Source organism: Ambystoma mexicanum, chromosome 13 (genome assembly GCF_040938575.1).
Source record: "Ambystoma mexicanum isolate Mex_15411 chromosome 13, UKY_AmexF1_1, whole genome shotgun sequence".
NCBI classification, from domain to species: Eukaryota; Metazoa; Chordata; class Amphibia; order Caudata; family Ambystomatidae; genus Ambystoma; species Ambystoma mexicanum.
In genome coordinates, this window is record NC_090938.1 from 816,872,775 (window position 1) to 816,896,127 (window position 23,353).

Consider the following 23,353-nt stretch of genomic DNA (forward strand, 5'->3'; position numbering starts at 1 on the left):
CTAATTGCCATTCTTGGAGAGAGAGCTGATGACGCTTGGTCAAGGGCAGGATATGCTGGTGTTACTACAGTCAACACTGCTCATGATGGAGGACTGTTCAATAACTGCAGAGCGGCAGTCTGGAAAGCGCTTAGAGTGCTGTATCCAGACACGTCCGATATGGAAGCTATGACAAAAAAGATTCAGGAAGGGGACGATCTGCTTGTTTACATTCAAAATTTCCAAGAGCAGTGGGCCTTGGAGACACATGAATCCTGGGGGAAATCTATACCGGTATTCTACCATATATTATGGCAAGGGCTGCCAGACCCAGTACAGAAGCAGCTCAAGAAGTTAGTGAGTATGGAAGCAAAACCGTGGTCAGAAATTCAACTGACCATTGCACATTATTGCAGACTCTTACAGGAAAAGAATTGTAAGAAAGATGACATTAGGAAAGGTGAAGAGGCAAAGCTAGTGCAGAAAAAATGGTCCAAATATGCTATTGAAGGGGCAATGCTGACTAGTGTAGATGGATCGAATTCACAGCAGACAGCGAATATGCCGCAGATGAATAATCAAAGGCAGTTTGATCAAGGTAATAATGGATTTACTCCACGAGGAAGGGGAGGATTTCGAGCAAGGGGATGGCAAAATAACCAAGGGAATTGGCAGAATAATCAGGGAAGCTTCCAGAATAACCAGGGTGGGTTTCAAAATATGCAGAACGATAACCAAAATATGCAGGATGGGCAGGTTAGGAGAACTCCACCTATATGCTGGGCGTGTGGGATGACAGGGCACCTTGCTCCCATGTGTAGAAGTCAAGGGCTCGTGCAGAACAGCCAGTTTTCAAGAGGGGGGATGTCAAACTCGCCTGCGTATTCACAGCAGAGTGGAGATGGATTTGCTCAGAATCAAACGATGCAACAGGCACAAGCGCCGAGAATGCAGCAAGGCTTGCAAACACAGCAGGTAGCAGTTAATCCGCCACAAGGGCAGTCACAGCAGTCACCTATACAGCTTCAGCAGAGCACAAGCACAGGACAATTGATGACTCCTATATTGGGGATGTCACTGTCGATGGAGGGAATCCTTTCACGGGTAATGGAATGAGGCTGTATCAACAATAGAACAGCTCACTGGGAGACTTGATGTGTTCAATACTATCCATGACACCGAATCCTCATGAGGAACCGAGGGTAGACATCAGTATAGGAGGCAAACGTTTTTCGTTTTTAGTAGACAGAGGTGCAACACGCTCGTGTATACGCGAGGGGAAGTTTTCAATGTCTGGCAATGCCATGAATACTCAAGGTTTCACAGGAGCTACAAGCAGGGCTCCTTTTACTGAAGAATTACGAGTCTCTATAGGAGAGTGACATGTCGGTGCCATTGCTATATTCAAGGCAGACACCTGTCAATATATTGTGTCGAGGTTTAATGACAAAGTTGAATATGAAAATTTTGTTTACTGATGAATGCATAGTGTGTTCCACACCGGGATTGCATTATTTGAATGTGAGTGAATTTATCATGGCATTTGCAGGACAAATGGCCATGTGAGCGACGCCTTTAGTACCAGAGGTTTTTCATTATGGAGTACGCATTCTCTTGACACGGCTACCAGGTCTAGTAGGCAGAACGATGAGAATACCTGATGAATTTTTATTCAGACCAAGAATACCTATGCTTGAAGAAGAGGGACGAGTCTTTCCCTTAGAGCTACAAGCAGCCATAGTGCTAGGAGAAATGGCTTTGCTTGACGGAGTTGACAATGAAGGGAGACGATGGTGTGCAGTGATCGCCATCAGGGAGGTTACAGATTGACTGATGTCACTGATAAAGACCTGTTTAGAGATCATCCATCTGATGAAGTAATATTTGAAATGAGCATTACTTATTGGGTGAGAGCAATTAAATGAGAAGTTCCTCAGAAAATGATGATAGCACAAAAACGTCCTGAGTATTTTTAATCAGGACATGGCGAAAGTGCCAGTTTCATTATGGACCACAGGCCCCTATGACGTAGGCCTGCTGAAGGGGGTTGGAGAAGTAAAGATTCAATTGACCACGTCAGTATCCTATGTCTCGAGAGGCAGATGAAGGTATTTTTAAGACAATTTCCGCCATGATGGATCAGGGTACCTTAGTGACGTCAGAGTCACCATGCAATACTGCAGTGTACCCTATCAAAAAATGTAAGGTGGGGGTTGTGGAGACTAATTCAAGATTTATGCCCGATTAACCAGATTGTAGAGGCCGAGTTCCCTCTAATTCCTAATCCGGCTATGATTTTATATAATATACCTGTTGAAGCACGATATTTCACTGTGATTGATTTGGAAAATGTGTTTTTCTCAATCCCATTGCACAAAGACTCACAGGATCTGACATCATTTACGTTCAGACAAACTCACCTGAAAAGCACTCGTTTACCACAAGGGTATTGTGAGTCTCCATCGATTTTCAATAGAGTCCTCCAGATGGATTTAAGCAATATTGATTTAGAAAGTGTTGTGTTGCAATACGTAGATGACATTTTAGTTTGCAGCACTTCAGAGGAAAAGTGCAGATGCAATTCTGTTCAGCTGATGATTACACTCGCTGACAAGGGATATAAAGTTGACAAAGAGAAGTTACAGTATGGTCAACAAAAAGTGTTATATATAGGCCAGTTAATTTCACATGGAGGAAAAAAGGTTACTCCTGAAAGAGGTGAGGCTATTTTAAAAACAGTTAAGCCACAGACGATAAAACACATGCAGAGGTTTCTGGGATTATGTAACTACGTCAGAGCATGGGTCTTTGGATATAGCTCATATATAAGGCCTTTATTACTGGCTTTAAAGAAAGCACAGGCAACGCAAGAGAAAATCATGTGGACTGAGGAAATGGAAGAAGGGTTTGACGAACTGAAAAAAGCAATTTGCACAGCTTCAGTTTTAGGGATTCCTAATTATGCCAAGGAATTCTTTTTATTTTCGCATACAGATGGCACTGTTATGACAGCAGTCATCAAGCAGAGAACCACGTTCAGGTACAAGCCCCTGGCATATTACAGTGGGATTTTAGACCCAGTAATGAGGGGTTATTTTCCGTGCGAACTATCTTTGGCAGCCACCTCGTTCGCCATAGAGAAAGCTGCAAGCATAGTGATGGGATGCTCCATGACGTTATTTGTTGAGCATGCATTATTTGCCATTCTAGAGAAACCAAAAGGCATGTTGACATTTCAAAGGGCTTCGGCCTATGAGGTAGTCGTATTGAATCCACCAATTAAAATAGTCTGATGCAATGTAGTGAATCCTGCCATGTTTGTAGCTGAGCCAATGACAGAAGGAGAGCCTGTACACGATTGTGCAAACTATGAAGAGTTCTATAATGAAATCCCTAGGATAATAGAGAATGCTTTGGCAGGGGGAGAGATTGTTTTCATTGACGGTTCTTCAAGGATCGATCAAAATGATGGGCAGAGATATACAGGTGCCGCTGTGAAACACACGGCTGATGGGGAATTTCGTGTGCTTGTAAGTACTCGATTTCCATCTCATTATTCAGCACAGGCTGACGAATTATTGGCGTTGATAATCGTGCTCGAGAATCACGCAGACCAGGATGTAACAGTGTACAGTGACTCCGCCTATGTGACGTAGACAGCGCATGCAGGATTAGCATGTTGGAAAAGGAGTGGCTACCTCCGAGCGGACGGCACTCCAATGCAGCACGCCGCCTTATTGGAAAGGCTTATTACGGCACTACAGCTCCCAGTAGGCATTGCAGTTGTTAAATGCGCAGCTCATACTAAAGGGGCAGATTTTATCTCGCATGGAAATCAAGCAGCAGATGATGAAGCCAAGCGCGTAGCAATTGCAGATAAAATAATGATGAATGTTGAGACACCTGATGTAAATGAAAAAATTATTGTTATGATGAGTGTGTCTGAAAGTTACAATAACCTGTCAAAGACACAGCTAATAGAGGTCCAGGGGGAAGCACCTCAAGATGAAAAGAATTTGTGGACGCGAAGAGGGTGTTCTTTAAACCCCTCTGAAGCATTATGGCGACAAGACAGCACGGGTAAACCAGTGTGCCTGTAGCCTTATTACAGCTGGCGCTGGAACAGCTACACTACCCTGCGCACACAACTAGGGAGAATCTTGCTGCAACTATTGCTGAGGATTGGTTTGTATGCATGTTACATTTTATGTAGTGAATTGTATTGTGTGTCAAAAATTCACGGCTGGGCATACACTGTGCACAGTTAGGAGAGTTATTCCTAGACCTAATGGCCTTTTTCAGCATTTGCATATTGACTATGTTGACATGTTGCAAGTATGCAATGGATATAGATACATGGTTGTGGTAGTTTGTCCCTTTTCAAGATGGATTGAGGCTGGTCCATGTACACACACACAGACTCTGAGGTCAATGGTCCGCATTTTGTGAATTAGACATTTTAACAGATAAGCTTGTTGCTTGGTATAAAGCACAAGTTTTCTTCAGATTATCATCCACAAGGGAATGGGATTGGTTTGCTTAAAGAGAAAATAGCCAAGTTGAAGCTTACCTTGAAGAAAGGGTGGTTGCATTGCCTACCACTGGCATTCTCTGCATTGAGGAACCAACCAGGTTCGGACCACCATCTCACCCCCCATGAGATAGTGACAGGGAGACGAATGAGGACACCCCTCACACACCCATCCAGAGTTAGAAATGATGCTCCGCCAACTGCAGAATTGTTAGGAATGGAGCTACATGAGTACCTTACTTGTATGATTTCAAGTATCTGTCATTTCAGGTCAGCTACAGCGACAAGGGTGTGGGGCAGCACAGAACACAGAAGGAGATGCTTCAACAAACAAATCGAAAGAACTTTGTGTTCCCTAACTATTTTCCGGAGATGCAGTCCTAATCTGCAATTTTACGAGGAAGTGGCACAAGCCCAGATTATACGGTCCTTTCATTGTGGAAGACGTCACGCCGTCTGCAGTCAAAGTGCAGGGCAGGCGTGTTTGGACTTTCTTAGGAGACGTAAAAATCTATGCTGGAGAGACTCCATCACCCCCGCACCCTTTGGAAGCAAGCATCGGGGAAGAACCTCAGCACGTGCAGACTAGATCTATGACGAGGAAGAAGGACTGTGGCTTGTTTTCAAAACACTCTGTGCAGTCATTGCAGGGTTAAGGAAAAAATCTTTGTTCTTAAGCCTCAGGAGCTTGTTAACTTTGGACTGAGGCATACTTAAGCCTTGATAAGAAGAAAAATATGCCAAATTCTAAGTTTATTTTTGACAATTGGAAGAGGGTGCAGTACCCTGATTCATTTCGCACTGAGTTCCTGTTTGGATTTGTCCATGGTGTCTCCCAATGGCAACGTTTCAAGGATCATATTTGAGGTTTTTCTCTTCATTCTGCGCACTTATCCTGCTATCGTTGGGAGAACTAGTAGCTTTTACATTTTCTTGCAAGATCCTAAGAATGATCCCATTCCAAGGAGACTACTCACAGCAATCATCAAGCAAGTTTTGCAGTTCCAGAGTATAGTGGGGAAAGCGCAAATGCCCCTATCAGCTGATAACGCAGACAGATTGGTTGGTCTCGTATTCTATTACCTGATTGAAGAATGCCCACAGCTTGTTAATAGGCATACAGATGTCTGGACCTTTCTAAGGGACTCGAGAAATAATGCAGCATTGAACGAAATCTTGAGAGATGTTATTACTCGAGTGAACAAATATTCCGAGTGAACTCTGAGGTCAGAGTAAAAGCTTTCCTTCGAGACACAGATCAAGAGGTTGCTGGTAAAGAAAGACTTTTGTTTCATGCTGAAAGAAATTCATCATGTCGTCTGGTCTAAAGCAAAGTCGAGGCATAGACTGGGACCTGGTATATGTCATTGAACTCATCTAGACAGTTGAAGCAGATGAGAACATTCTAAAAGGAGACTTTATGGAGAAAACACCTAGAGTACATTTGGTGAAATCGTTTTTTCTTTCTTGCTGGGGAAGCACATTTCATCTGATAAAGGCTGATACAAGGAGATCGTTGAGAGTCTTGTTCCTATCATCCAATAAGCGGACAGCTGATCGAGGACAAGGTGCAGTTTCCAGAAGCAGTACATAATGTTGCAGTATTAAAGTTTGATTTTTTTCCTTCCTGAGGCAATAAAAATGGGAAGTGTTAGTAATAACATAATTATGCCAGATGCTGAGAGACGTCCACGTTGTCCACAAAGTAGATGCTGTAAGATCTCCTACCTGTGCATAATTTACTTTTGCATTTTGTTCATAATTGTACTGCTTACGCTCACAGTGCGCACAACATGTTACATTGATGTACATGGAGCCAACACTCCTGTGAATCTTCCTGAGCAAAAGGAAGGTACAATCGTGGCAACTACTAGGCAGCCAAGAACCTATGTAGTTATTCCTGTTCCAGAGAAAGATGAAAAATTGGCTGAGTCTGATATAAATGTCGCTAACAGTCGTTCACATGCAAGAAGTGTTGTAGAGATTATTTTTGGACATCAGAAACAGGCTTTGCAAGAGAGACAGAAAACATTGTTGATAGAAGGTGAGCATACTCAGGTAATGTATGCAAACACACCTGGTCCTGTGATAAATGACCCTAGGTTAGTTCCTAAAAGGAAGTCACACATGGAGATTTTGCGAGACATTTTCTTGCCTAAAAGGTATGCTGAGAGAATGAAGCCTTCTGAACTTTCTCCTACAAAAGTAGCACATGTGAACATACCCAGACCACTAATAAATGTTCCTATGATTGATCCAGTAAAGAAGAGTTATGCTGACATACTTAATGAAATGATTATAGAAGGTCACGAAAGAAGAATGAGACCTAATAGAAGTACCAAGGAGGATGATTTCGAGTTAAATGATTAGCTGGACAGTACAGCACACTTGGGAAACAACATATGGTACCAACATATGAAGGAAGTAGGAAGAAAAACCTCAAAGGAGGGATGCTTTGTGTGTGCACTCCTGCCTTATAGTATGGAGAAGTCTAAGATTTTCATAGCCATTGAAATAGATGTCCAGGCAGTACACTGCGTGTCGCATGTAGCACTTTGCTGAACAAGAGGCCAGTTCATGGGCCGAGATGTCTATCTCAAATGGGCAACTGAATGGACAGACCCAGGTGAAGATGATTATGTGCAAAATACAAAGACAAGAGACAGAGAACACACCAAGAATCATGTGATCAGATATGAAAAGCCTGGAGAGAAAGGAGCTGGAATCAGATGGGTAGTGAACAAAAAACTTGACAGTCCAGCAAATTATCAAGAAGACCTTCAAAAATGGAAGAACAGAGGACAGATGCAGATCTGGGGATCAGTGTTGTCTCCCGACAGATGGGAGGATGGAGCGGTAATCTGCAGAGCCTGGGTGATAATTGGTCGCCCTGAATCAACCATTGGTATAGTACAGCATGGATGCAAGCCATTATGGCCGAGACTTGCCAAGCTACTGACTTGGGTCGAAGATGGAGGAGGACCCTTGCAGATTGTCGTGATTGAGAGTGCAAAATTGTGCTTCAGAAATAATGGCACAAGAAAAATGGGAGAAAATCAGAATTGTGGCCGAATCTTTGATGTACCAGGAATGAAGATTGGGACAGCCGTGATAATGGATCACTACTGGGCTTGCGGATGCAGGGCATATATAAAGTTGCCAGAGAATTGGGGAGGACTTTGGCTCAATAATGAATGTTCATGTTCCAGCTTTGGTGATTCCAAAAAGTTACCTGAATCTTGACAGTTTCCTGAAAGCAGATGCTCACCTGAGGAAGAAGAGATCTGTGGAACTGATGAAGAGAATAAAGAGAGTGAACTATTTCTCAGCAAAGTCAAAAGAAGCCTTTGATGCCATTCCATATGAGCACAGACTGTTCAGCCAGACCTTATCAGTGTTCACAATGATTTTCATGCCGAGAATCTTGGTTGGAGCAAATACCAAATGGCTGCAGATCACCAGATGGGAATTGCTACAAACGATCAACACTTCCATAAAGGGATTGAATTCTATCAGAGAAGAGATGAGAGCCATAAGACTAATGACTCTCCAGAACAGATATGTTTTAGACATGATCACAGTTATGGATGGAAGTGTTTGTGCAAAAATTGAAGAATCATGTTGCACATTCATACCTTCTGATGATGACAAGAATGGAACCTTGACAGAGGCCATAGATATGCTGACTACGCTACGTGGTCAGATGATAGACGAAGTTGAAGATATTGCTGATGACAGCTGGTTTAGATCACTCTTCTCTTGGATTCCACAATGTATGGCAGACATTTTCAAGTTCCTTGGAGCCCTGATAATGGTGATATTGCTTGGATTCTGTGTGATCAAGTTGATAGTCTCACAATGTAAGAAGACAGCAAAGAAAGCCATAGGGATGAAGATAATGATCGATGTTACGTGTTCAACTGTCATTTTTACCTCTCTCTTCCTGTCAGGAAAGGAAGAAGGCGATGGATATGGCAGGGGAAATGTGCACAAAATACACAGTAAACAACCTTGAATATAACAACGTGCATTCAATACCCAAGACTCGTGTATACCACTATATGAAAAGGAATGTAGGGTAAACCTCCTTATGACTGAAAGGAAAGTCGGCAAACTCCTTACCCACTATGCTATTACAGATACTGACAGCGCTAAGCCCACGTAGAGGGCAAGCAGGGACAGAATCTGTAAGCTGACACTCTAGACGGTACTGAATAAAGAATTTGGAAACAGTACTCACAAGGACCGGAATGACCACATGAATGCCAGTACTCACGAAGACCGGAAAGACCACTTGGATGTCCGTATTCACGAGGACCGGAAAGACCACTCAAAAGTCAGTACTAACCCACAACCCTGTAAATCAAACAAGAACCCAGAAGGCAGTAAAGGCAAAGAGTGAGGATGACTAAATACCTAAACCCAAGTCAAGAGGCAAGAAGGAATAGTACAGTGTGGAAAACAAAAGATAATCACACAGGAGCTAGTTACAACAGCTTCCCACACCTAAAAATAAAATAGGAAATAAATGTAAAAGTGTAAAGGAAAACATGGCATGGATCCCAATAGAAGGCAAGGATCAGGAGCAGTGAAAACGATATCAAAAGGGAAACTTTCCCACCCATCCAAGGTGAAAAGGCAGGAAACTAAACCTGTAAAGGAAAGATTAATGCAACAAGTCTTTCAGTAGCAAAGGACAATTTCTAGGAAACAGTGAACACAGGCAATTGGACTACAGCAAAAGGAAAGCTCAGAGAAAGGCTGCCTGGAGACAGAGAAAGGGAGAAAGGGATTTCCAAAAGGCACAAATCAATTAGGCATACAAATACGAATTCCAGGACAAGGAACAAGAAACACTAACTAGAAACTGGGCACAAAAACTAGGAACAAGGGACCAGTCAAGACAGGAACGCTGCAACAATGACCAGCGCTGGACTGAAGCAAACTGAGGCTTTTAAAGCTGCTTAACGAGCACACCCCTCAGGCGTGTCGCCTGCTGCACCTGCAGCCACAGGTGTTGCCTATCCTCCACCCAGCCTTGTCCTGCAAGGGAGGAGGTGAGGCAGTGAGCCAGGCATTCTGGGAAGCATAGTCATTTGATTAAAGTAGCAGTAGCATGCTGGCTGCCAAAAACCTGGAATGGATATGGAAGGGAAGTAATTTGGGAAATAAGGTTTTAGCGCTCCCAATTCATCAGGACACTGTAGCATAAGGTTCGGAGGAAATGTCCAGTAGGGAAGAAACCCCAAAACATGCCCCCAAGTGGTGGGAACGGGAGCGAAGGGAGCGAGCCGTGACACTATACCCCCTCCCACGGCCGACTCCAGGCGGCCGTTACTCGCACAAAACATCTTCTTTCCATGACAGGAGCGCTTTGTTTTCAGAAGTGGCACTGACGGAAACGATGACCCACGGGCAGAAGCAGAAGGACTGGAATGAATAGAATCAGGCCGCAGTCTATAAGAGCCATAGGCGGGTTTTCGGTGAGGAAGAGACTCATGGGTCGAAGAAAGGCATGAAGGACTTGCAGGACCCGAAGCAGAGTTGGAAGGTCCAGGAAGCTTAGTCACTGGAAGAGGATATGCATACATCTTAGAGGAGAGAGGCAGGCTGGTGCTACATGCCTTAGACAACGGTAGAAGTTCTGTTAGCCTCACTGCCGAGAGTGGACACACAGGAGGTGAGGAAACAGCAGGTTTCAGGAAATGTTTGTTTGGAAGAGGAAGGTGGCGGCTGAGGTAGAGGTTCGGATACTCTGTCATCCATCTGGGTAAAGGTTTGTGGTTGAAAGTGACAAAGATTCGCCTGCATAAGTTCCATGCCTTGGAGGTCTGGAGATCCAATGGGTTGTACGAGGCTGGCACTCCCATGGACAGTCATGTAGCCAGTCAAGTAGCCACCTTGTTGCACGTGGGATACAACCGCAGGAACGTTTGGCATACTGATAGGAGTGTTAGACACAGTACTCGGAACATCAGGCATACTAGCAGCGGGAGCAAAAACAGGCACATCTTGAACTGCAGCAGACATTCCCCTCCTTTGGCTACTAGCACCCAACTGGCGCTGCAGCTGGAGGGCCGTGCCCGTCCCTTCCCTCAGGCTCATGTGGGATCCGGCAACAAAAGGGTTGTCAAGCGGTTGATCCAAACCGGACTCCAAACGCGGACCGTCCAGCCCGCTATCCTGGTCGGCTACTCGTTCGGTGACTGGGCCGTGGTGGATGGCATCCGTTTCTCTCTCGTAATACTCCAGGCAAGTCCAGCGGCCTCGCATGTAAGGCCCTCCCGAGTCGTGAGCCAGCTTGATGTTTCTGAAGAGAGAGCTGGCAGAAGTCTCAGGCTCAGATTTAGCATATTCGGGAGGTGCTGATGCTACAGTCAAGTAGTTGGGAGAATTGTTTTGTGTACAAGGCAGACATTCTGGTGATCCCCCTGAAGCATAAGAAGGGCAAGATGGACGTTCATCAGTAAATGGTTGGGATTCAGGAGGAATCTCTGGAGCAGAAGAATATGCAGCAGGATCTGACAGTGTAGACAGGTACACCTCCGATATTGGCAGCGAGGCTGAGCAGGATACAGGTCTCTCATGAACTGAAGCCAAACTAGCAGTAGGCTCTGGGACCGAAGACATGCACTTAGAATGTACTACCGGAGGCTCCATGGCTGAAGGATAATCTGCTGGATGAGTCACTGTAGCCGAAGACAAACATGCCAGAGGAAATTCTGAGGCTGAGGGCATGCAAGCTGGAGCCGTCTTGTTAGCTGAAGACAAACTTGTCAAGGTCTTTGGCTCTGACTGCGTACATGGTGAAGGCTCTTGGGTGACTGGCAGACATAGCACTTTTTTATTGATCGAAGATACGTGTGCCAACGATGACTGCAGAGCTGTGGACAGGATTATTGAAGAGTCAATGGTAGTAGGAGGACAGTCTGAAGTCCCAGAAGTCGACAGACACACTTGTGGTTCAGGAATGGAAAGCCCATTTAAGGCAGTTGACCCCTTGGCACCAGTAACCAAAGTCTGAGCTGTACCCCTGCCGTCCCTCTCCATAGTGGATGACACAGAGTCTCTTCCTTTGTAGAAGTCAAAATCAACCAGTGGAATCACCATAGTAAAGTCTCTGTTAATCAGGATTTCGTCAATTGACCATTCCTCTGTCTTAGCTTCTGAAAGTGGCTGATTAACAATCAACAGTTCAGGGATCGCCTGCCGGGTTTTTGGTTCAGTAATCTGTGGAATGAGTCCATCAAAACATGAATTCTGCACTGTCTTTGACTGCTCGTAGTGACCGAAATTGGCAGAAGGAAGAGCGAACACAGAGGTAGCATCGTTTTCCACATCAGCTTGAATGTCTACTTCAGTCTCAGCAGCTAGATCAAGGGCAGAACCTAAGCCTACAGTTGTGACTGATTCTGTGTATGCCACCATTGTGGATTGTGTTTGGAAATCAGAAGCATGTATGTGTTCAAGCTCAGAGTTATGACAAACTGCTACACAGGAAGCCTCAGGTAAAGGAGTGGCTTGTGAATCTTCAGCTAACAGCAATTCCTGACAAACGGTAGGACAGTTGTCAGAACCTGTGCCCTGAATAAGCACTGTGCTTGAAAAAAGACTTTCACTCCCAATAGATCTTACATATTGACAAGTATCATGATTTACAAAAGTCTCCGCACTCAGGGACTGAACAGTATTCACTTCATCAACGGATAAAGTTGGAGGTGTATTCAGAAAAGACTGTAACATCTTATTCTCCTCTTTTAAGGAAATGTATTCTTGTTTTAACTTTTCAAATTCTGCTTTTAGCATGTCCCGCATTAACTGTACATCCCTATCAGTAGGCACAGGGGAAGGCATGGTGGCATCAGGGCTGGATCCTGCCCTAGCCATCTGGAAGTGCACTGATTGTATATTGTCATCTACTGCTTGCAGGTCGTGTGATCTATACTCTCTCTTACCGACGTGGTCTGTGTTTCTTTTAAGCAGACTATTGGCATCAGACCCCTTGGCATTAGAGACCACAGTAAGAACCTGTGCAGAGGAGTAAGCTGTAGACTGAGGGCAGAAAACAGAAGATATGCAAGGAACCCCTCCATTCTTCATGCTTGAATCATGAAACTGTTCAATCTGAGGTAAAGCACAACCGGAGTCATGGGGTTCAATAACAGAGGTACTTGTGTGTATAAATTCTAGCAGTGTGTTGTTTTCCACTGCTAAGGCTTGTGCGGACATAGACTCTGGATCAAAATTAAAGACAGAGCTAGGATCAGGCAATGTAGGATGGGCCACCCAGTGGGTAAAATACTTTGCACGTAAATACCCATTCGTGTCAAGGAGTTCATTTAAGTCAGGAGCAGAGATTCGATTTTCACGGGTAATTGTAAGGGAAGCTTTCTGTATAAGCTTGTTAGAGGCCTTGCTGCCTTTCCTTCGTAATCTGGCCATGTTCAAACGGGAACAACGGCTGGTCATTCTGTCAGGAAAGGAAGAAGGCGATGGATATGGCAGGGGAAATGTGCACAAAATACACAGTAAACAACCTTGAATATAACAACGTGCATTCAATACCCAAGACTCCTGTATACCACTATATGAAAAGGAATGTAGGGTAAACACTTAGAACCTCCTTATGACTGAAAGGAAAGTCGGCAAACTCCTTACCCACTATGCTATTTCAGATACTGACAGCGCTAAGCCCACGTAGAGGGCAAGCAGGGACAGAATCTGTAAGCTGACACTCTAGACGGTACTGAATAAAGAATTTGGAAACAGTACTCACAAGGACCGGAATGACCACATGAATGCCAGTACTCACGAAGACCGGAAAGACCACTTGGATGTCCGTATTCACGAGGACCGGAAAGACCACTCAAAAGTCAGTACTAACCCACAACCCTGTAAATCAAACAAGAACCCAGAAGGCAGTAAAGGCAAAGAGTGAGGATGACTAAATACCTAAACCCAAGTCAAGAGGCAAGAAGGAATAGTACAGTGTGGAAAACAAAAGATAATCACACAGGAGCTAGTTACAACAGCTTCCCACACCTAATAATAAAATAGGAAATAAATGTAAAAGTGTAAAGGAAAACATGGCATGGATCCCAATAGAAGGCAAGGATCAGGAGCAGTGAAAACGATATCAAAAGGGAAACTTTCCCACCCATCCAAGGTGAAAAGGCAGGGAACTAAACCTGTAAAGGAAAGATTAATGCAACAAGTCTTTCAGTAGCAAAGGACAATTTCTAGGAAACTGTGAACACAGGCAATTGGGCTACAGCAAAAGGAAAGCTCAGAGAAAGGCTGCCTGCAGACAGAGAAAGGGAGAAAGGGATTTCCAAAAGGCAGAAATCAATTAGGCATACAAATACGAATTCCAGGACAAGGAACAAGAAACACTAACTAGAAACTGGGCACAAAAACTAGGAACCAGGAACAAGGGACCAGTCAAGACAGGAACGCTGCAACAATGACCAGCGCTGGACTGAAGCAAACTGAGGCTTTTAAAGCTGCTTAACGAGCACACCCCTCAGGCGTGTCGCCTGCTGCACCTGCAGCCACAGGTGTTGCCTATCCTCCACCCAGCCTTGTCCTGCAAGGGAGGAGGTGAGGCAGTGAGCCAGGCATTCTGGGAAGCATAGTCATTTGATTAAAGTAGCAGTAGCATGCTGGCTGCCAAAAACATGGAATGGATCCGGAAGGGAAGTAATTTGGGAAATAAGGTTTTAGCGCTCCCAATTCATCAGGACACTGTAGCATAAGGTTCGGAGGAAATGTCCAGTAGGGAAGAAACCCCAAAACATGCCCCCAAGTGGCGGGAACGGGAGCAAAGGGAGCGAGCCGTGACACTTCCACAGATGGAACACAACCACACTTATCATTGACAATGTTGTACGTCTTTTTGAAAGTATGAATGTAACACTAATACTATGACATGATTTTTGCAACAAATGAAAGACCTGGATTCTCCTACAATCTAGGATAACACTGCAATTCAGCTGACCACACATTGATGTGATAGACACCAGTGAAACCCAGCGATTCAGCTGAAAACACATTGATGCGATAGACACCAGTGAAACCTAGCGATTCAGCTGACCACACATTGATGCGATAGACACCAGTGAAACCTAGCGATTCAGCTGACCACACATTGATGCGATAGACAACAGTGAAACCTAGCGATTCAGCTGACCACACATTGATGTGATAGACACCAGTGAAACCTAGCGATTCAGCTGACCACACATTGATGTGATAGACACCAGTGAAACCTAGCGATTCAGCTGAACACACATTGATGTGATAGACACCAGTGAAACCTAGCGATTCAGCTGACCACACATTGATATGATGGACACCAGTGAAACCTAGCGATTCAGCTGACCACACATTGATGTGATAGACACCAGAGAAACCTAGCGATACAGCTGACCACACATTGATGACCACAAATTGATGTGATGGACACCAGTGAAACCTAGCGATTCAGCTGACCACACATTGATGTGATGGACACCAGTGAAACCTAGCGATTCAGCTGACCACACATTGATGTGATAGACACCAGAGAAACCTAGCGATACAGCTGACCACACATTGATGTGATAGACACCAGTGAAACCTAGCGATTCAGCTGACCATGATAGACACCAGTGAAACCTAGCGATACAGCTAACCACACATTGATGTGATAGATACCTGAGAAACCTAGCGATTTAGCTGACTACACATTGATGTGATAGATACCAGTGAAACCTAGCCATTCAGCTAACCACACATTGATGTGATAGATACCAGAGAAACCTAGCGATTCAGCTGACCACACATTGATGTGATAGATACCAGAGAAACCTAGCGATTCAGCTGACCACACATTGATGTGATAGATACCTAGCCTAGACAAAGCTACAGGAGTGGCGAAACAAAGAGGCACGTGCGCCAAAGGTTATTGTTGACTCATGCACACCTACCATATGTCACCCAAGTCACATAATGATATGTTTGTAACCAACTTATATGCTTTAATATTCATGGTAATGTTAGTTAAAACATAATTCACATAATGCATAAGGACTAAAACACTGGATTGTTTCCATATGTTATAGTAAAGTTTGGTAGTGTATCTACATCTCGTAGTGTAAGCAAAATTTCATTTTGTTGGGGAAGTGCATCATATTGATGAGTGAACACTTTTGAAAATGTACATGATCATACAGCCAAATACTTTTGATGGCAAACCTAGTTCTGTGAACTGCAGTACAACTGGTGCTAGCTGATCCCAAACTCCTTGACAGTCTATCTCATCACCCAGTTGCTTTATACCAGCTCTCGTGAAAGAGATGGCTGCAAAACTACAATATTCCACCTATTTTTCCAACTTCTCAGCCTACTACACCATCCACTCTGCTTAGTCGTTTAATTTATTTCTGCTTAAATAATGAGTACACAAATCTAACTAGAGGTTTACGCAAAGTAGTGATCAATAATTCCATCCAGTCTGTACATCTACAGATCCACTGAGGCACCATACACTGTAGTAGTTAGCCTCCAGAGCTTGCGTTGCTCTACGTTTATGACTGCATTATATATTAGCAGGGAGAGAGTTGGCCAATCCAGAGGCTGGAAATGCAAGCAGAATTTGCAAGCAGCTGCCCACCTTTCATGCAAGCTGCTGCGCCTGTGCCCAGCCTTAACCCTGTGCTGGAAAGCGGCGCCTCGGGCCAAGTCTCCTCTGCAGTGCTCGACCCCCCTGCCCACTCACCTGCACACCTCCTTGCTCACATTCAGGTCCTGGAATGCTGTGCTTGTGCTTACCTGACTTGAGGACCAGTAGCGGCCCTGCCATCCCCTCCCCCGAAAGTGGTAATTAACGCTATATTGAAAACAGTTGATATCCAGTTGGATCCTGCACCGCGCCCACTCTGTACAATATATTTACACTACCTCTCTTCAACGACCTGGATGACCACGGCATAGCGTACACAAACTATGCCGATAACACCCGAGTCTTACTACCCCTTATGGGCTCTTATGAACAGGATTCAGATACCCTAGCCAACATCTACGCAACCATACAGGCATGGATGGCAGCTAACGGTCTATGTCTCAATGGAGATAAAACTGAGATTCTCCTGGTAGGCTCTGAAGACACTCTCAAGCTGGATCCTCAACACAGTACCTTTAAAATTGATAGTACGATTATCACATTTTCACCAGCAGTCAAAACCATAGGGGTTTTCATTGAATCCTTTCTGTCCATGACGCGCCAACTCAGCGCCGTTGCGTCATTGGCAGGGCACACCAACAAAATCATCAATGGGGTAAAACCTTATCTGTCAAACAAAAACTGCCTCACAATAGCCAGGGCCACCATTCGGGCCAAACTGGACTATTGTAATGCACTCATCTTGGGTACCTCTGCCAAAACCTCAACATGCTACAAGTCACTCAAAACAATGCCCTTAGAGCCGCGCTGAGCATTCTGAAAAGAGAGCTCTCACAAGCAAGAAGAGATGTGCATTGGCTGCCAGTCAAAGAGCACATTCTATTGAAAACCATGGCCATCACAAACAAGTGCCTCGCTCGCACTGCCCTCCCCTCCAAGCAGAGAAAATAATACTTTTCACCACCTCCAGACCCATTCGATCCCACCACTCCAACCAGATTTACGTCCCCACATTCAAAAGAACCATAGCGGGTGGCTCCAGCTTCCAACACTTTGCACTGAAGAATTGGAATGCCCTGCCTACTTCACTCAGAAATGAAGTTTCTTACACCGTCTTCCGTAAAGCCCTCAAGACAAAGCTCTTCAACTAGGACTAGCGTTGCTAGTCCATCCTCACCAGACCCCCTGGCACTCCAATTGATCCACTCTGGAGCATACTACCTATATTTACAGGTATGGCAGATCTATGTTCCCCTGCAAGCAAGGAATCATTAATCGAACATCCTTCGTATGTTACGGTAGATCAAATGTCTTCCGTTTTTCCGTTTCTTCTTGTCTCTCCACCTGCACTGTACTCTCCTGCACTGTATCCCTCTCCGCCTCATCAGCTACTGCGACCTGATTCCACTGTAACCAAGGAACAGCTCGCATACTCTAACATGCAATTGTACCTCTCAATGTACGTACTAACCTTGATTGTTAGCTATTACCTTCATGTATTCCCACAGTAACAAAGTGAGCATACTGTAACTAACGGTAAGTATTAACCATTGACTGTCTGTCATCAATAATCATGTACTCCGCCAGCAACTAAGTAAACCTTCTGTAACAGCGCCACGATGCCTAAGGGCCGTTCAACGCTTTATAAATGTTAATACATTAAAAAAAAATATATATATATATATCAATGACAGGCAAGGGCCATCTTGTCCACCTGCAGTTGACAATTACCCTGCATGTCGCATAACCATACTACTTACTTGGTCTCAGGCTATGAAATTCCTTGAACATTTTGGTTTTATTGAAGCTTCTGAACTTGTTACACAGCAAATGTTGGTTCAAGCATATAATATAAAGGTCACAGCCCTGTGCAACACTGACTGTACCCAGCTGCACAGAGCCTTGCACTGAAAAACGTTTTCAAAGCCTTTTTTATCACAGCTATGTATTTGTGTCCATTCATGCAGGTAGCCTTTTACATACACTCCTCTCACTAATGTCTTGCTTAATAAATAGTGTATTGTTGCTAATTTTATGTCTTGGTACAAATAATGCTTGGCATTTAAAATATAATCAAATAGGTTTGTTTGCTAATCAAGAAAACTTTAATTAGCAATTTCTGCTAATCAGTTATTGAAAATTGGTATATGCCTTGTATATAATTCTCTGTGGCGGTCTATACCTAGCCCCTATGCACAGGCATCCTCACCCTGAGACCCAGTCCATTCTCTTCTAATAATCCGCTAGGCCAGCAAAGCTCTCCTATTATGGGAAACCTCTCCTGGAAGGAAAAGCTAGACGACACTTGGACCCCAATGGATGGGCAGATGTTGAAGCTATTTTATACTCCCAGCCACAACCTAAATCTGTCTGAATAGGTATATATGGATCATGCTTATACATGTTTTAATGTTAGGGTGTATTGTTAATTCACAATGGACTTTGTGCTCATTTCCTTTTTATGTACTTAGTGATTCAAGCATACAACTCTTTTATTGCAGACATATTTGACAAGTAAACCATGATTAAGACTACCAAAACTCATCCAAATTTCTAAAACCATGAGTTTCAATGACATTAAATTGGATTAGGACCGTCTAAGGCTGCCGAAACTCATTTGCATTTCTTGAATCATAGTTTCAATGCCATTAAACTGGAATGTAATTACAGCCAGCCAACAAGTGTTCCTAGGGATACCGAGGGAAGAGACCCCTGAAACTGACTAATAAGTCATCAAGGCGGAATTAGGAACTGTGAGGCCACAGTTGGCCGCCTCACTATCCTGCAAGCTCTGGGATGTGCGTCTGCTGACTCTCTGCTTCCCGTTTCCACTACACAGGCCTAACAGCCCCCTGCAATCATGCTGATCAAAACCCACTCACTCCCTACCTTGCCCAACTACATACCTAAGATACGAACCATCCCACGGCACTAGAACAACCGGATTCTACAAGGCCACTGGCCAGCCTATCCTTTAGCAGCACTGCCCTGGTAGGACTGCGTTCCGGCAAGATATATCCTGACCTATAACCAGCATCCTGACAAGACCTACCCTACATCCGATCATAAACCACAAGCAGGGACCCAGAAAATGAGCTCCCTGACACATAGTACTGAGCCCAAGAATAATTACCCTCTAACCTATTCAAATCTTAACTTACTGGGCCAAACTGTAAATCTACCTCAGAGTACTGCTACCGTGAAACACCAGGACAATCACTACCAGCTCATCCAGACCCAGAAAGTAACCAAGAACAGTGGAATCCTAAGAGTAAACCATCCACTACAGACCCTCACCCCTCCCACCACTATGCTCACTCTCCACTTTGCACCAACAAACAATAGAGCGCAGCTACACCCCATGAACATATCATCATAGCTGCTGACATACTAACAGTACTCTTTGAACACCGCAACATCCTGCTAGAATGCAGCCATACCCCACGAAAAAAGTTGGCTTAGCTGCACACATAAACGTCCTACACAGCCGTAATACCGCCTGAATGTAGTCTCGGAGACCAACCACCTGACTGCACACATTCAACTGATCTCTCGCTAAGACCGCACCTAATGTTAGGATGCAGCATTCATCACAGAAATCACACTGGCTGCACACATATTGAGTGCACCCAAGAACTGTATCCTACCCTACTCTCTCAACTGACCTGGACTATGGTCCCCAAGGGTGTTCAACCCACAAGCGCCTTGACCAGTGATATCCAGAGCACTATATAAATGCCAAATATTAATAACAAATATAAACATCTGTGGTCATTCTTATGTTTCCCAAAATGAACTTTGATTTTATGCAAAGCAGCTAGTAATCCCCCTGGTGTTGTTTGTCCCCAACCCCTTTTACATAGTGCAATTTCGGAAGAGTTCATGCAATAGGAATATTCCTGACTGTCTGTCTTGGAATGATAACCAATCAGAAAGTAAGCTATATGGTTAGTAAGACAAGTGTGATGTCCGGATAAGGACTCCAATATATACTGCAGGAGAGAATTAGAAAGTAAAAAGAGCCAGTTTACAATGCTAGCACCATTTTTTAAAAATCCTTCTTATTTCATTGCTCCTTTTTCTGAGAATACATGGAATTTCATCCAGAGTAACACTGGGATTAAAACCAATGATCTGTTTCTTCTGTGAGCACAGAGGAAATGCTTAATTGTGCATGCTGGCCACTGAATGGCAACCCTCATAATGAACAAAACCTAGAAAATAACAATCACAAGTATAGACCCTGCAGCCTGGTCCTCAGGTCCTTTACAAGGTCTATCAGATCCCCAGCACCCCCTTGCCCCTGCAGAGCCTATGCACCCCATTCACCCCCCCCTCATATGGACAATGCTCTCTAAGTGTGATTCTGACATTCCTGCAGGACACATGCAATGACAATGTATGTCTCCAAATACCTTGCTGGCCCCCACCTCGGGGGATGCCTCTGTTGCTGCTGCTCGCATTGTACTTTTAACCATTAAAAACTCATCCCCCGCACTTCCTCCTCCTTCAAGATATCTGTGTTTTTTCTCTGGTGCGTTGCTCTCAGCAATGGCTGGGGTGGGTCGCAACTCTGGCCAGACATATAGAGAGGGAGCAGTAGATGGGCGTATGATATGCCGGGTACAGCTGGGATAGAACATCCTACTTGCAAATTGGCCCAAATAACTCTGGCTGTTCAGCTCTCATGGAAGGAAAAGCTAGTAAGACATATTGTTCAATATTGAGGACCAAATCACCAAGCCTATACACACATCGCACTGTCTAATGCGTGTTCTCCCCTGTGTCCCTGTGAAACCAGAGAACTCCCCACTAGCTGCTCCGACCCCTAACCCTCTGTACTGTCCAGTGCACCTTCACTCCAGTGACCTCTAAACTTCTTACAGTACCATGTTAAGCGCCTCCTGTGCAGGACCTTATCCAATCGCAGCACAGTGAGAGGACAAGCTGTGGGGTTTCCTCCAGGCATGAGCTTCAGATGTAAGAAGCTGCCCCCCCCCCCACCATTATCAGGAAGTCAGGAGATCACCCCCTTTCAGGGCATACCACTTTGACTCAGGTGCTAACAGGTTTCTCCTGTTCTAGGCTGTACCGACTGCGGAACAAGGAGCGGATCTCAGTCTCGGCCGCCTCAAAGCTGCTGTCCAACATGATGTGTGAATATCGGGGCATGGGACTGTCTATAGGCAGCATGATATGCGGCTGGGACAAAAAGGTGAGTGGAAGGGCCCCCCACCATGATAAGCACAGAAAGAGAGGAAGCCTTAATATGTATAATGCACTGTGTATGCAGACTCAGTCTCTCCTCAGAACCCACCTGGCAGGAGACAGAGAAATACCTAACTATCCCTCACAAGGAATTACCTCACCCCAGGACGTGGTGGTGGGCTGCCTATCTAAAATGTAGATAGAAAAAGAAAAAGGAGTGGCCAAAAACCCTGACATTCCCTAACTGTCATGAATAGCTGACGTGTGCTTAGCGAGATGTAACAATTTAGTAACAGCGAACACAACAAAGACCTACTAAAGTAGAAGAATACTATACATAGGGCTACAAAAAAATGGGGACAGCCGCTGAGTAAACAATCTTTATTAACCTTGTACATGGATTCTGTCCTGTGTATATCTGCTGCATTGCACTGGATTCTGTCATTGTTACCTGGGGTGCATTGCACTGGACTCTCTCATGCTTATGTTGGCTGTCTTGCAGTGGATTCTGTCCTGTGTATATCTGCTGCATTGCACTGGATTCTGTCATTGTTACCTGGGGTGCATTGCACTGGACTCTCTCATGCTTATGTTGGCTGTCTTGCAGTGGATTCTGTCCTGTTTATATCTGCTGCATTGCACTGGAGTCTGTCATTGTTACATGGGGTGCATTGCACTGGACTCTCTCATGCTTATGTTGGGTGTCTTGCAGTGGATTCTGTCCTGTTAATATTTGCTGCATTGCCATGGATTATGTCATTGTCACCTCGGGTGCATTGCACTGGACTCTCTCATGCTTATCGGGTGTCTTGCAGTGGATTTTGCCTTGTTTAAATCTGCTGCATTTCACTGGATTCTGTCCTGTTTATATTTGCTGCATCATTGCACTGGATTCTCTCACTGTTACCTGGGTTGCATTGCACTGGACTCTCTCATGCTTATCGGTTGTCTTGCAGTGGATTCTGTCCTGTTTATATTTGTTGCATTACACTGGATTCTGTCCTGTTTATATTTGCTGCATTGCACTGGATACTGTCCTGTTTATATTTGCTGAATTTCACTGGATTCTGTCCTGTTTATATTTGCTGCATTGCACTGGATTCTCTCACTGTTGCCTGGGTTGCATTGCACTGGACTCTCTCATGCTTATCGGTTGTCTTGCAGTGGATTCTGTCCTGTTTATATTTGCTGCATTGCACTGGATTCTGTCCTGTTTATATTTACTGCATTGCACTGGATTCTCTCACTGTTACCTGGGGTGCATTGCACTGGACTCTCTCATGGTTATAGGTTGTCTTGCAGTGGGTTCTGTCCTGTTTATATTTGCTGCATTGCACTGCATTCTGTCCTGTTTATATTTGCTGCATTGCACTGGATTCTCTCCTGTTTATATTTGCTACATTGCACTGGATTCTCTCACTGTTACCTGGGGTGCATTGCACTGGACTCTCTCATGCTTATAGGTTGCCTTGCAGTGGTTTCTGTCCTGTTTATATTTGCTGCATTGCACTGGATTATGTCCTGTTTATATTTGTTGCATTGCACTGGATTCTGTCCTGTGTATATTTGCTGCATTGCACTGGATTCTCTCACTGTTACCTGGGGTGCATTGCATTGGACTCTCTCATGCTTATAGGTTGTCTTGCAGTGGATTCTGTCCTGTTTATATTTGCTGCATTGCACTGGATTATGTCCTGTTTATATTTGCTGGATTCTGTCCTGTTTATATTTGCTGCATTACACTGGATTCTCTCACTGTTACCTGGGGTGCATTGCACTGGACTCTCTCATGCTTATAGGTTGTCTTGCAGTGGATTCTGTCCTGTTTATATTTGCTGCATTGCACTGGATTCGGTCCTGTTTATATTTGCTGCATTGCACTGGATTCTCTCCTGTTTATATTTGCTGCATTGCACGGGATTCTCTCACTGTTACCTGGGGTGCATTGCACTGGACTCTCTCATGCTTATAGG

General features: G+C 44.5%; 1 protein-coding gene across 1 annotated transcript in view; it reads left to right on the plus strand.

Moving 5' to 3' along the window:
- LOC138522058 (proteasome subunit beta type-8-like) overlaps nt 1-23,353 on the plus strand; it is a 150,993-nt gene that overhangs the window by 123,284 nt on the left and 4,356 nt on the right. The window contains exon 4 of the mRNA XM_069635291.1: nt 21,258-21,387. Coding sequence (XP_069491392.1) covers nt 21,258-21,387 — 130 coding nt within the window. The remainder of the gene's footprint in view (nt 1-21,257; nt 21,388-23,353) is intronic.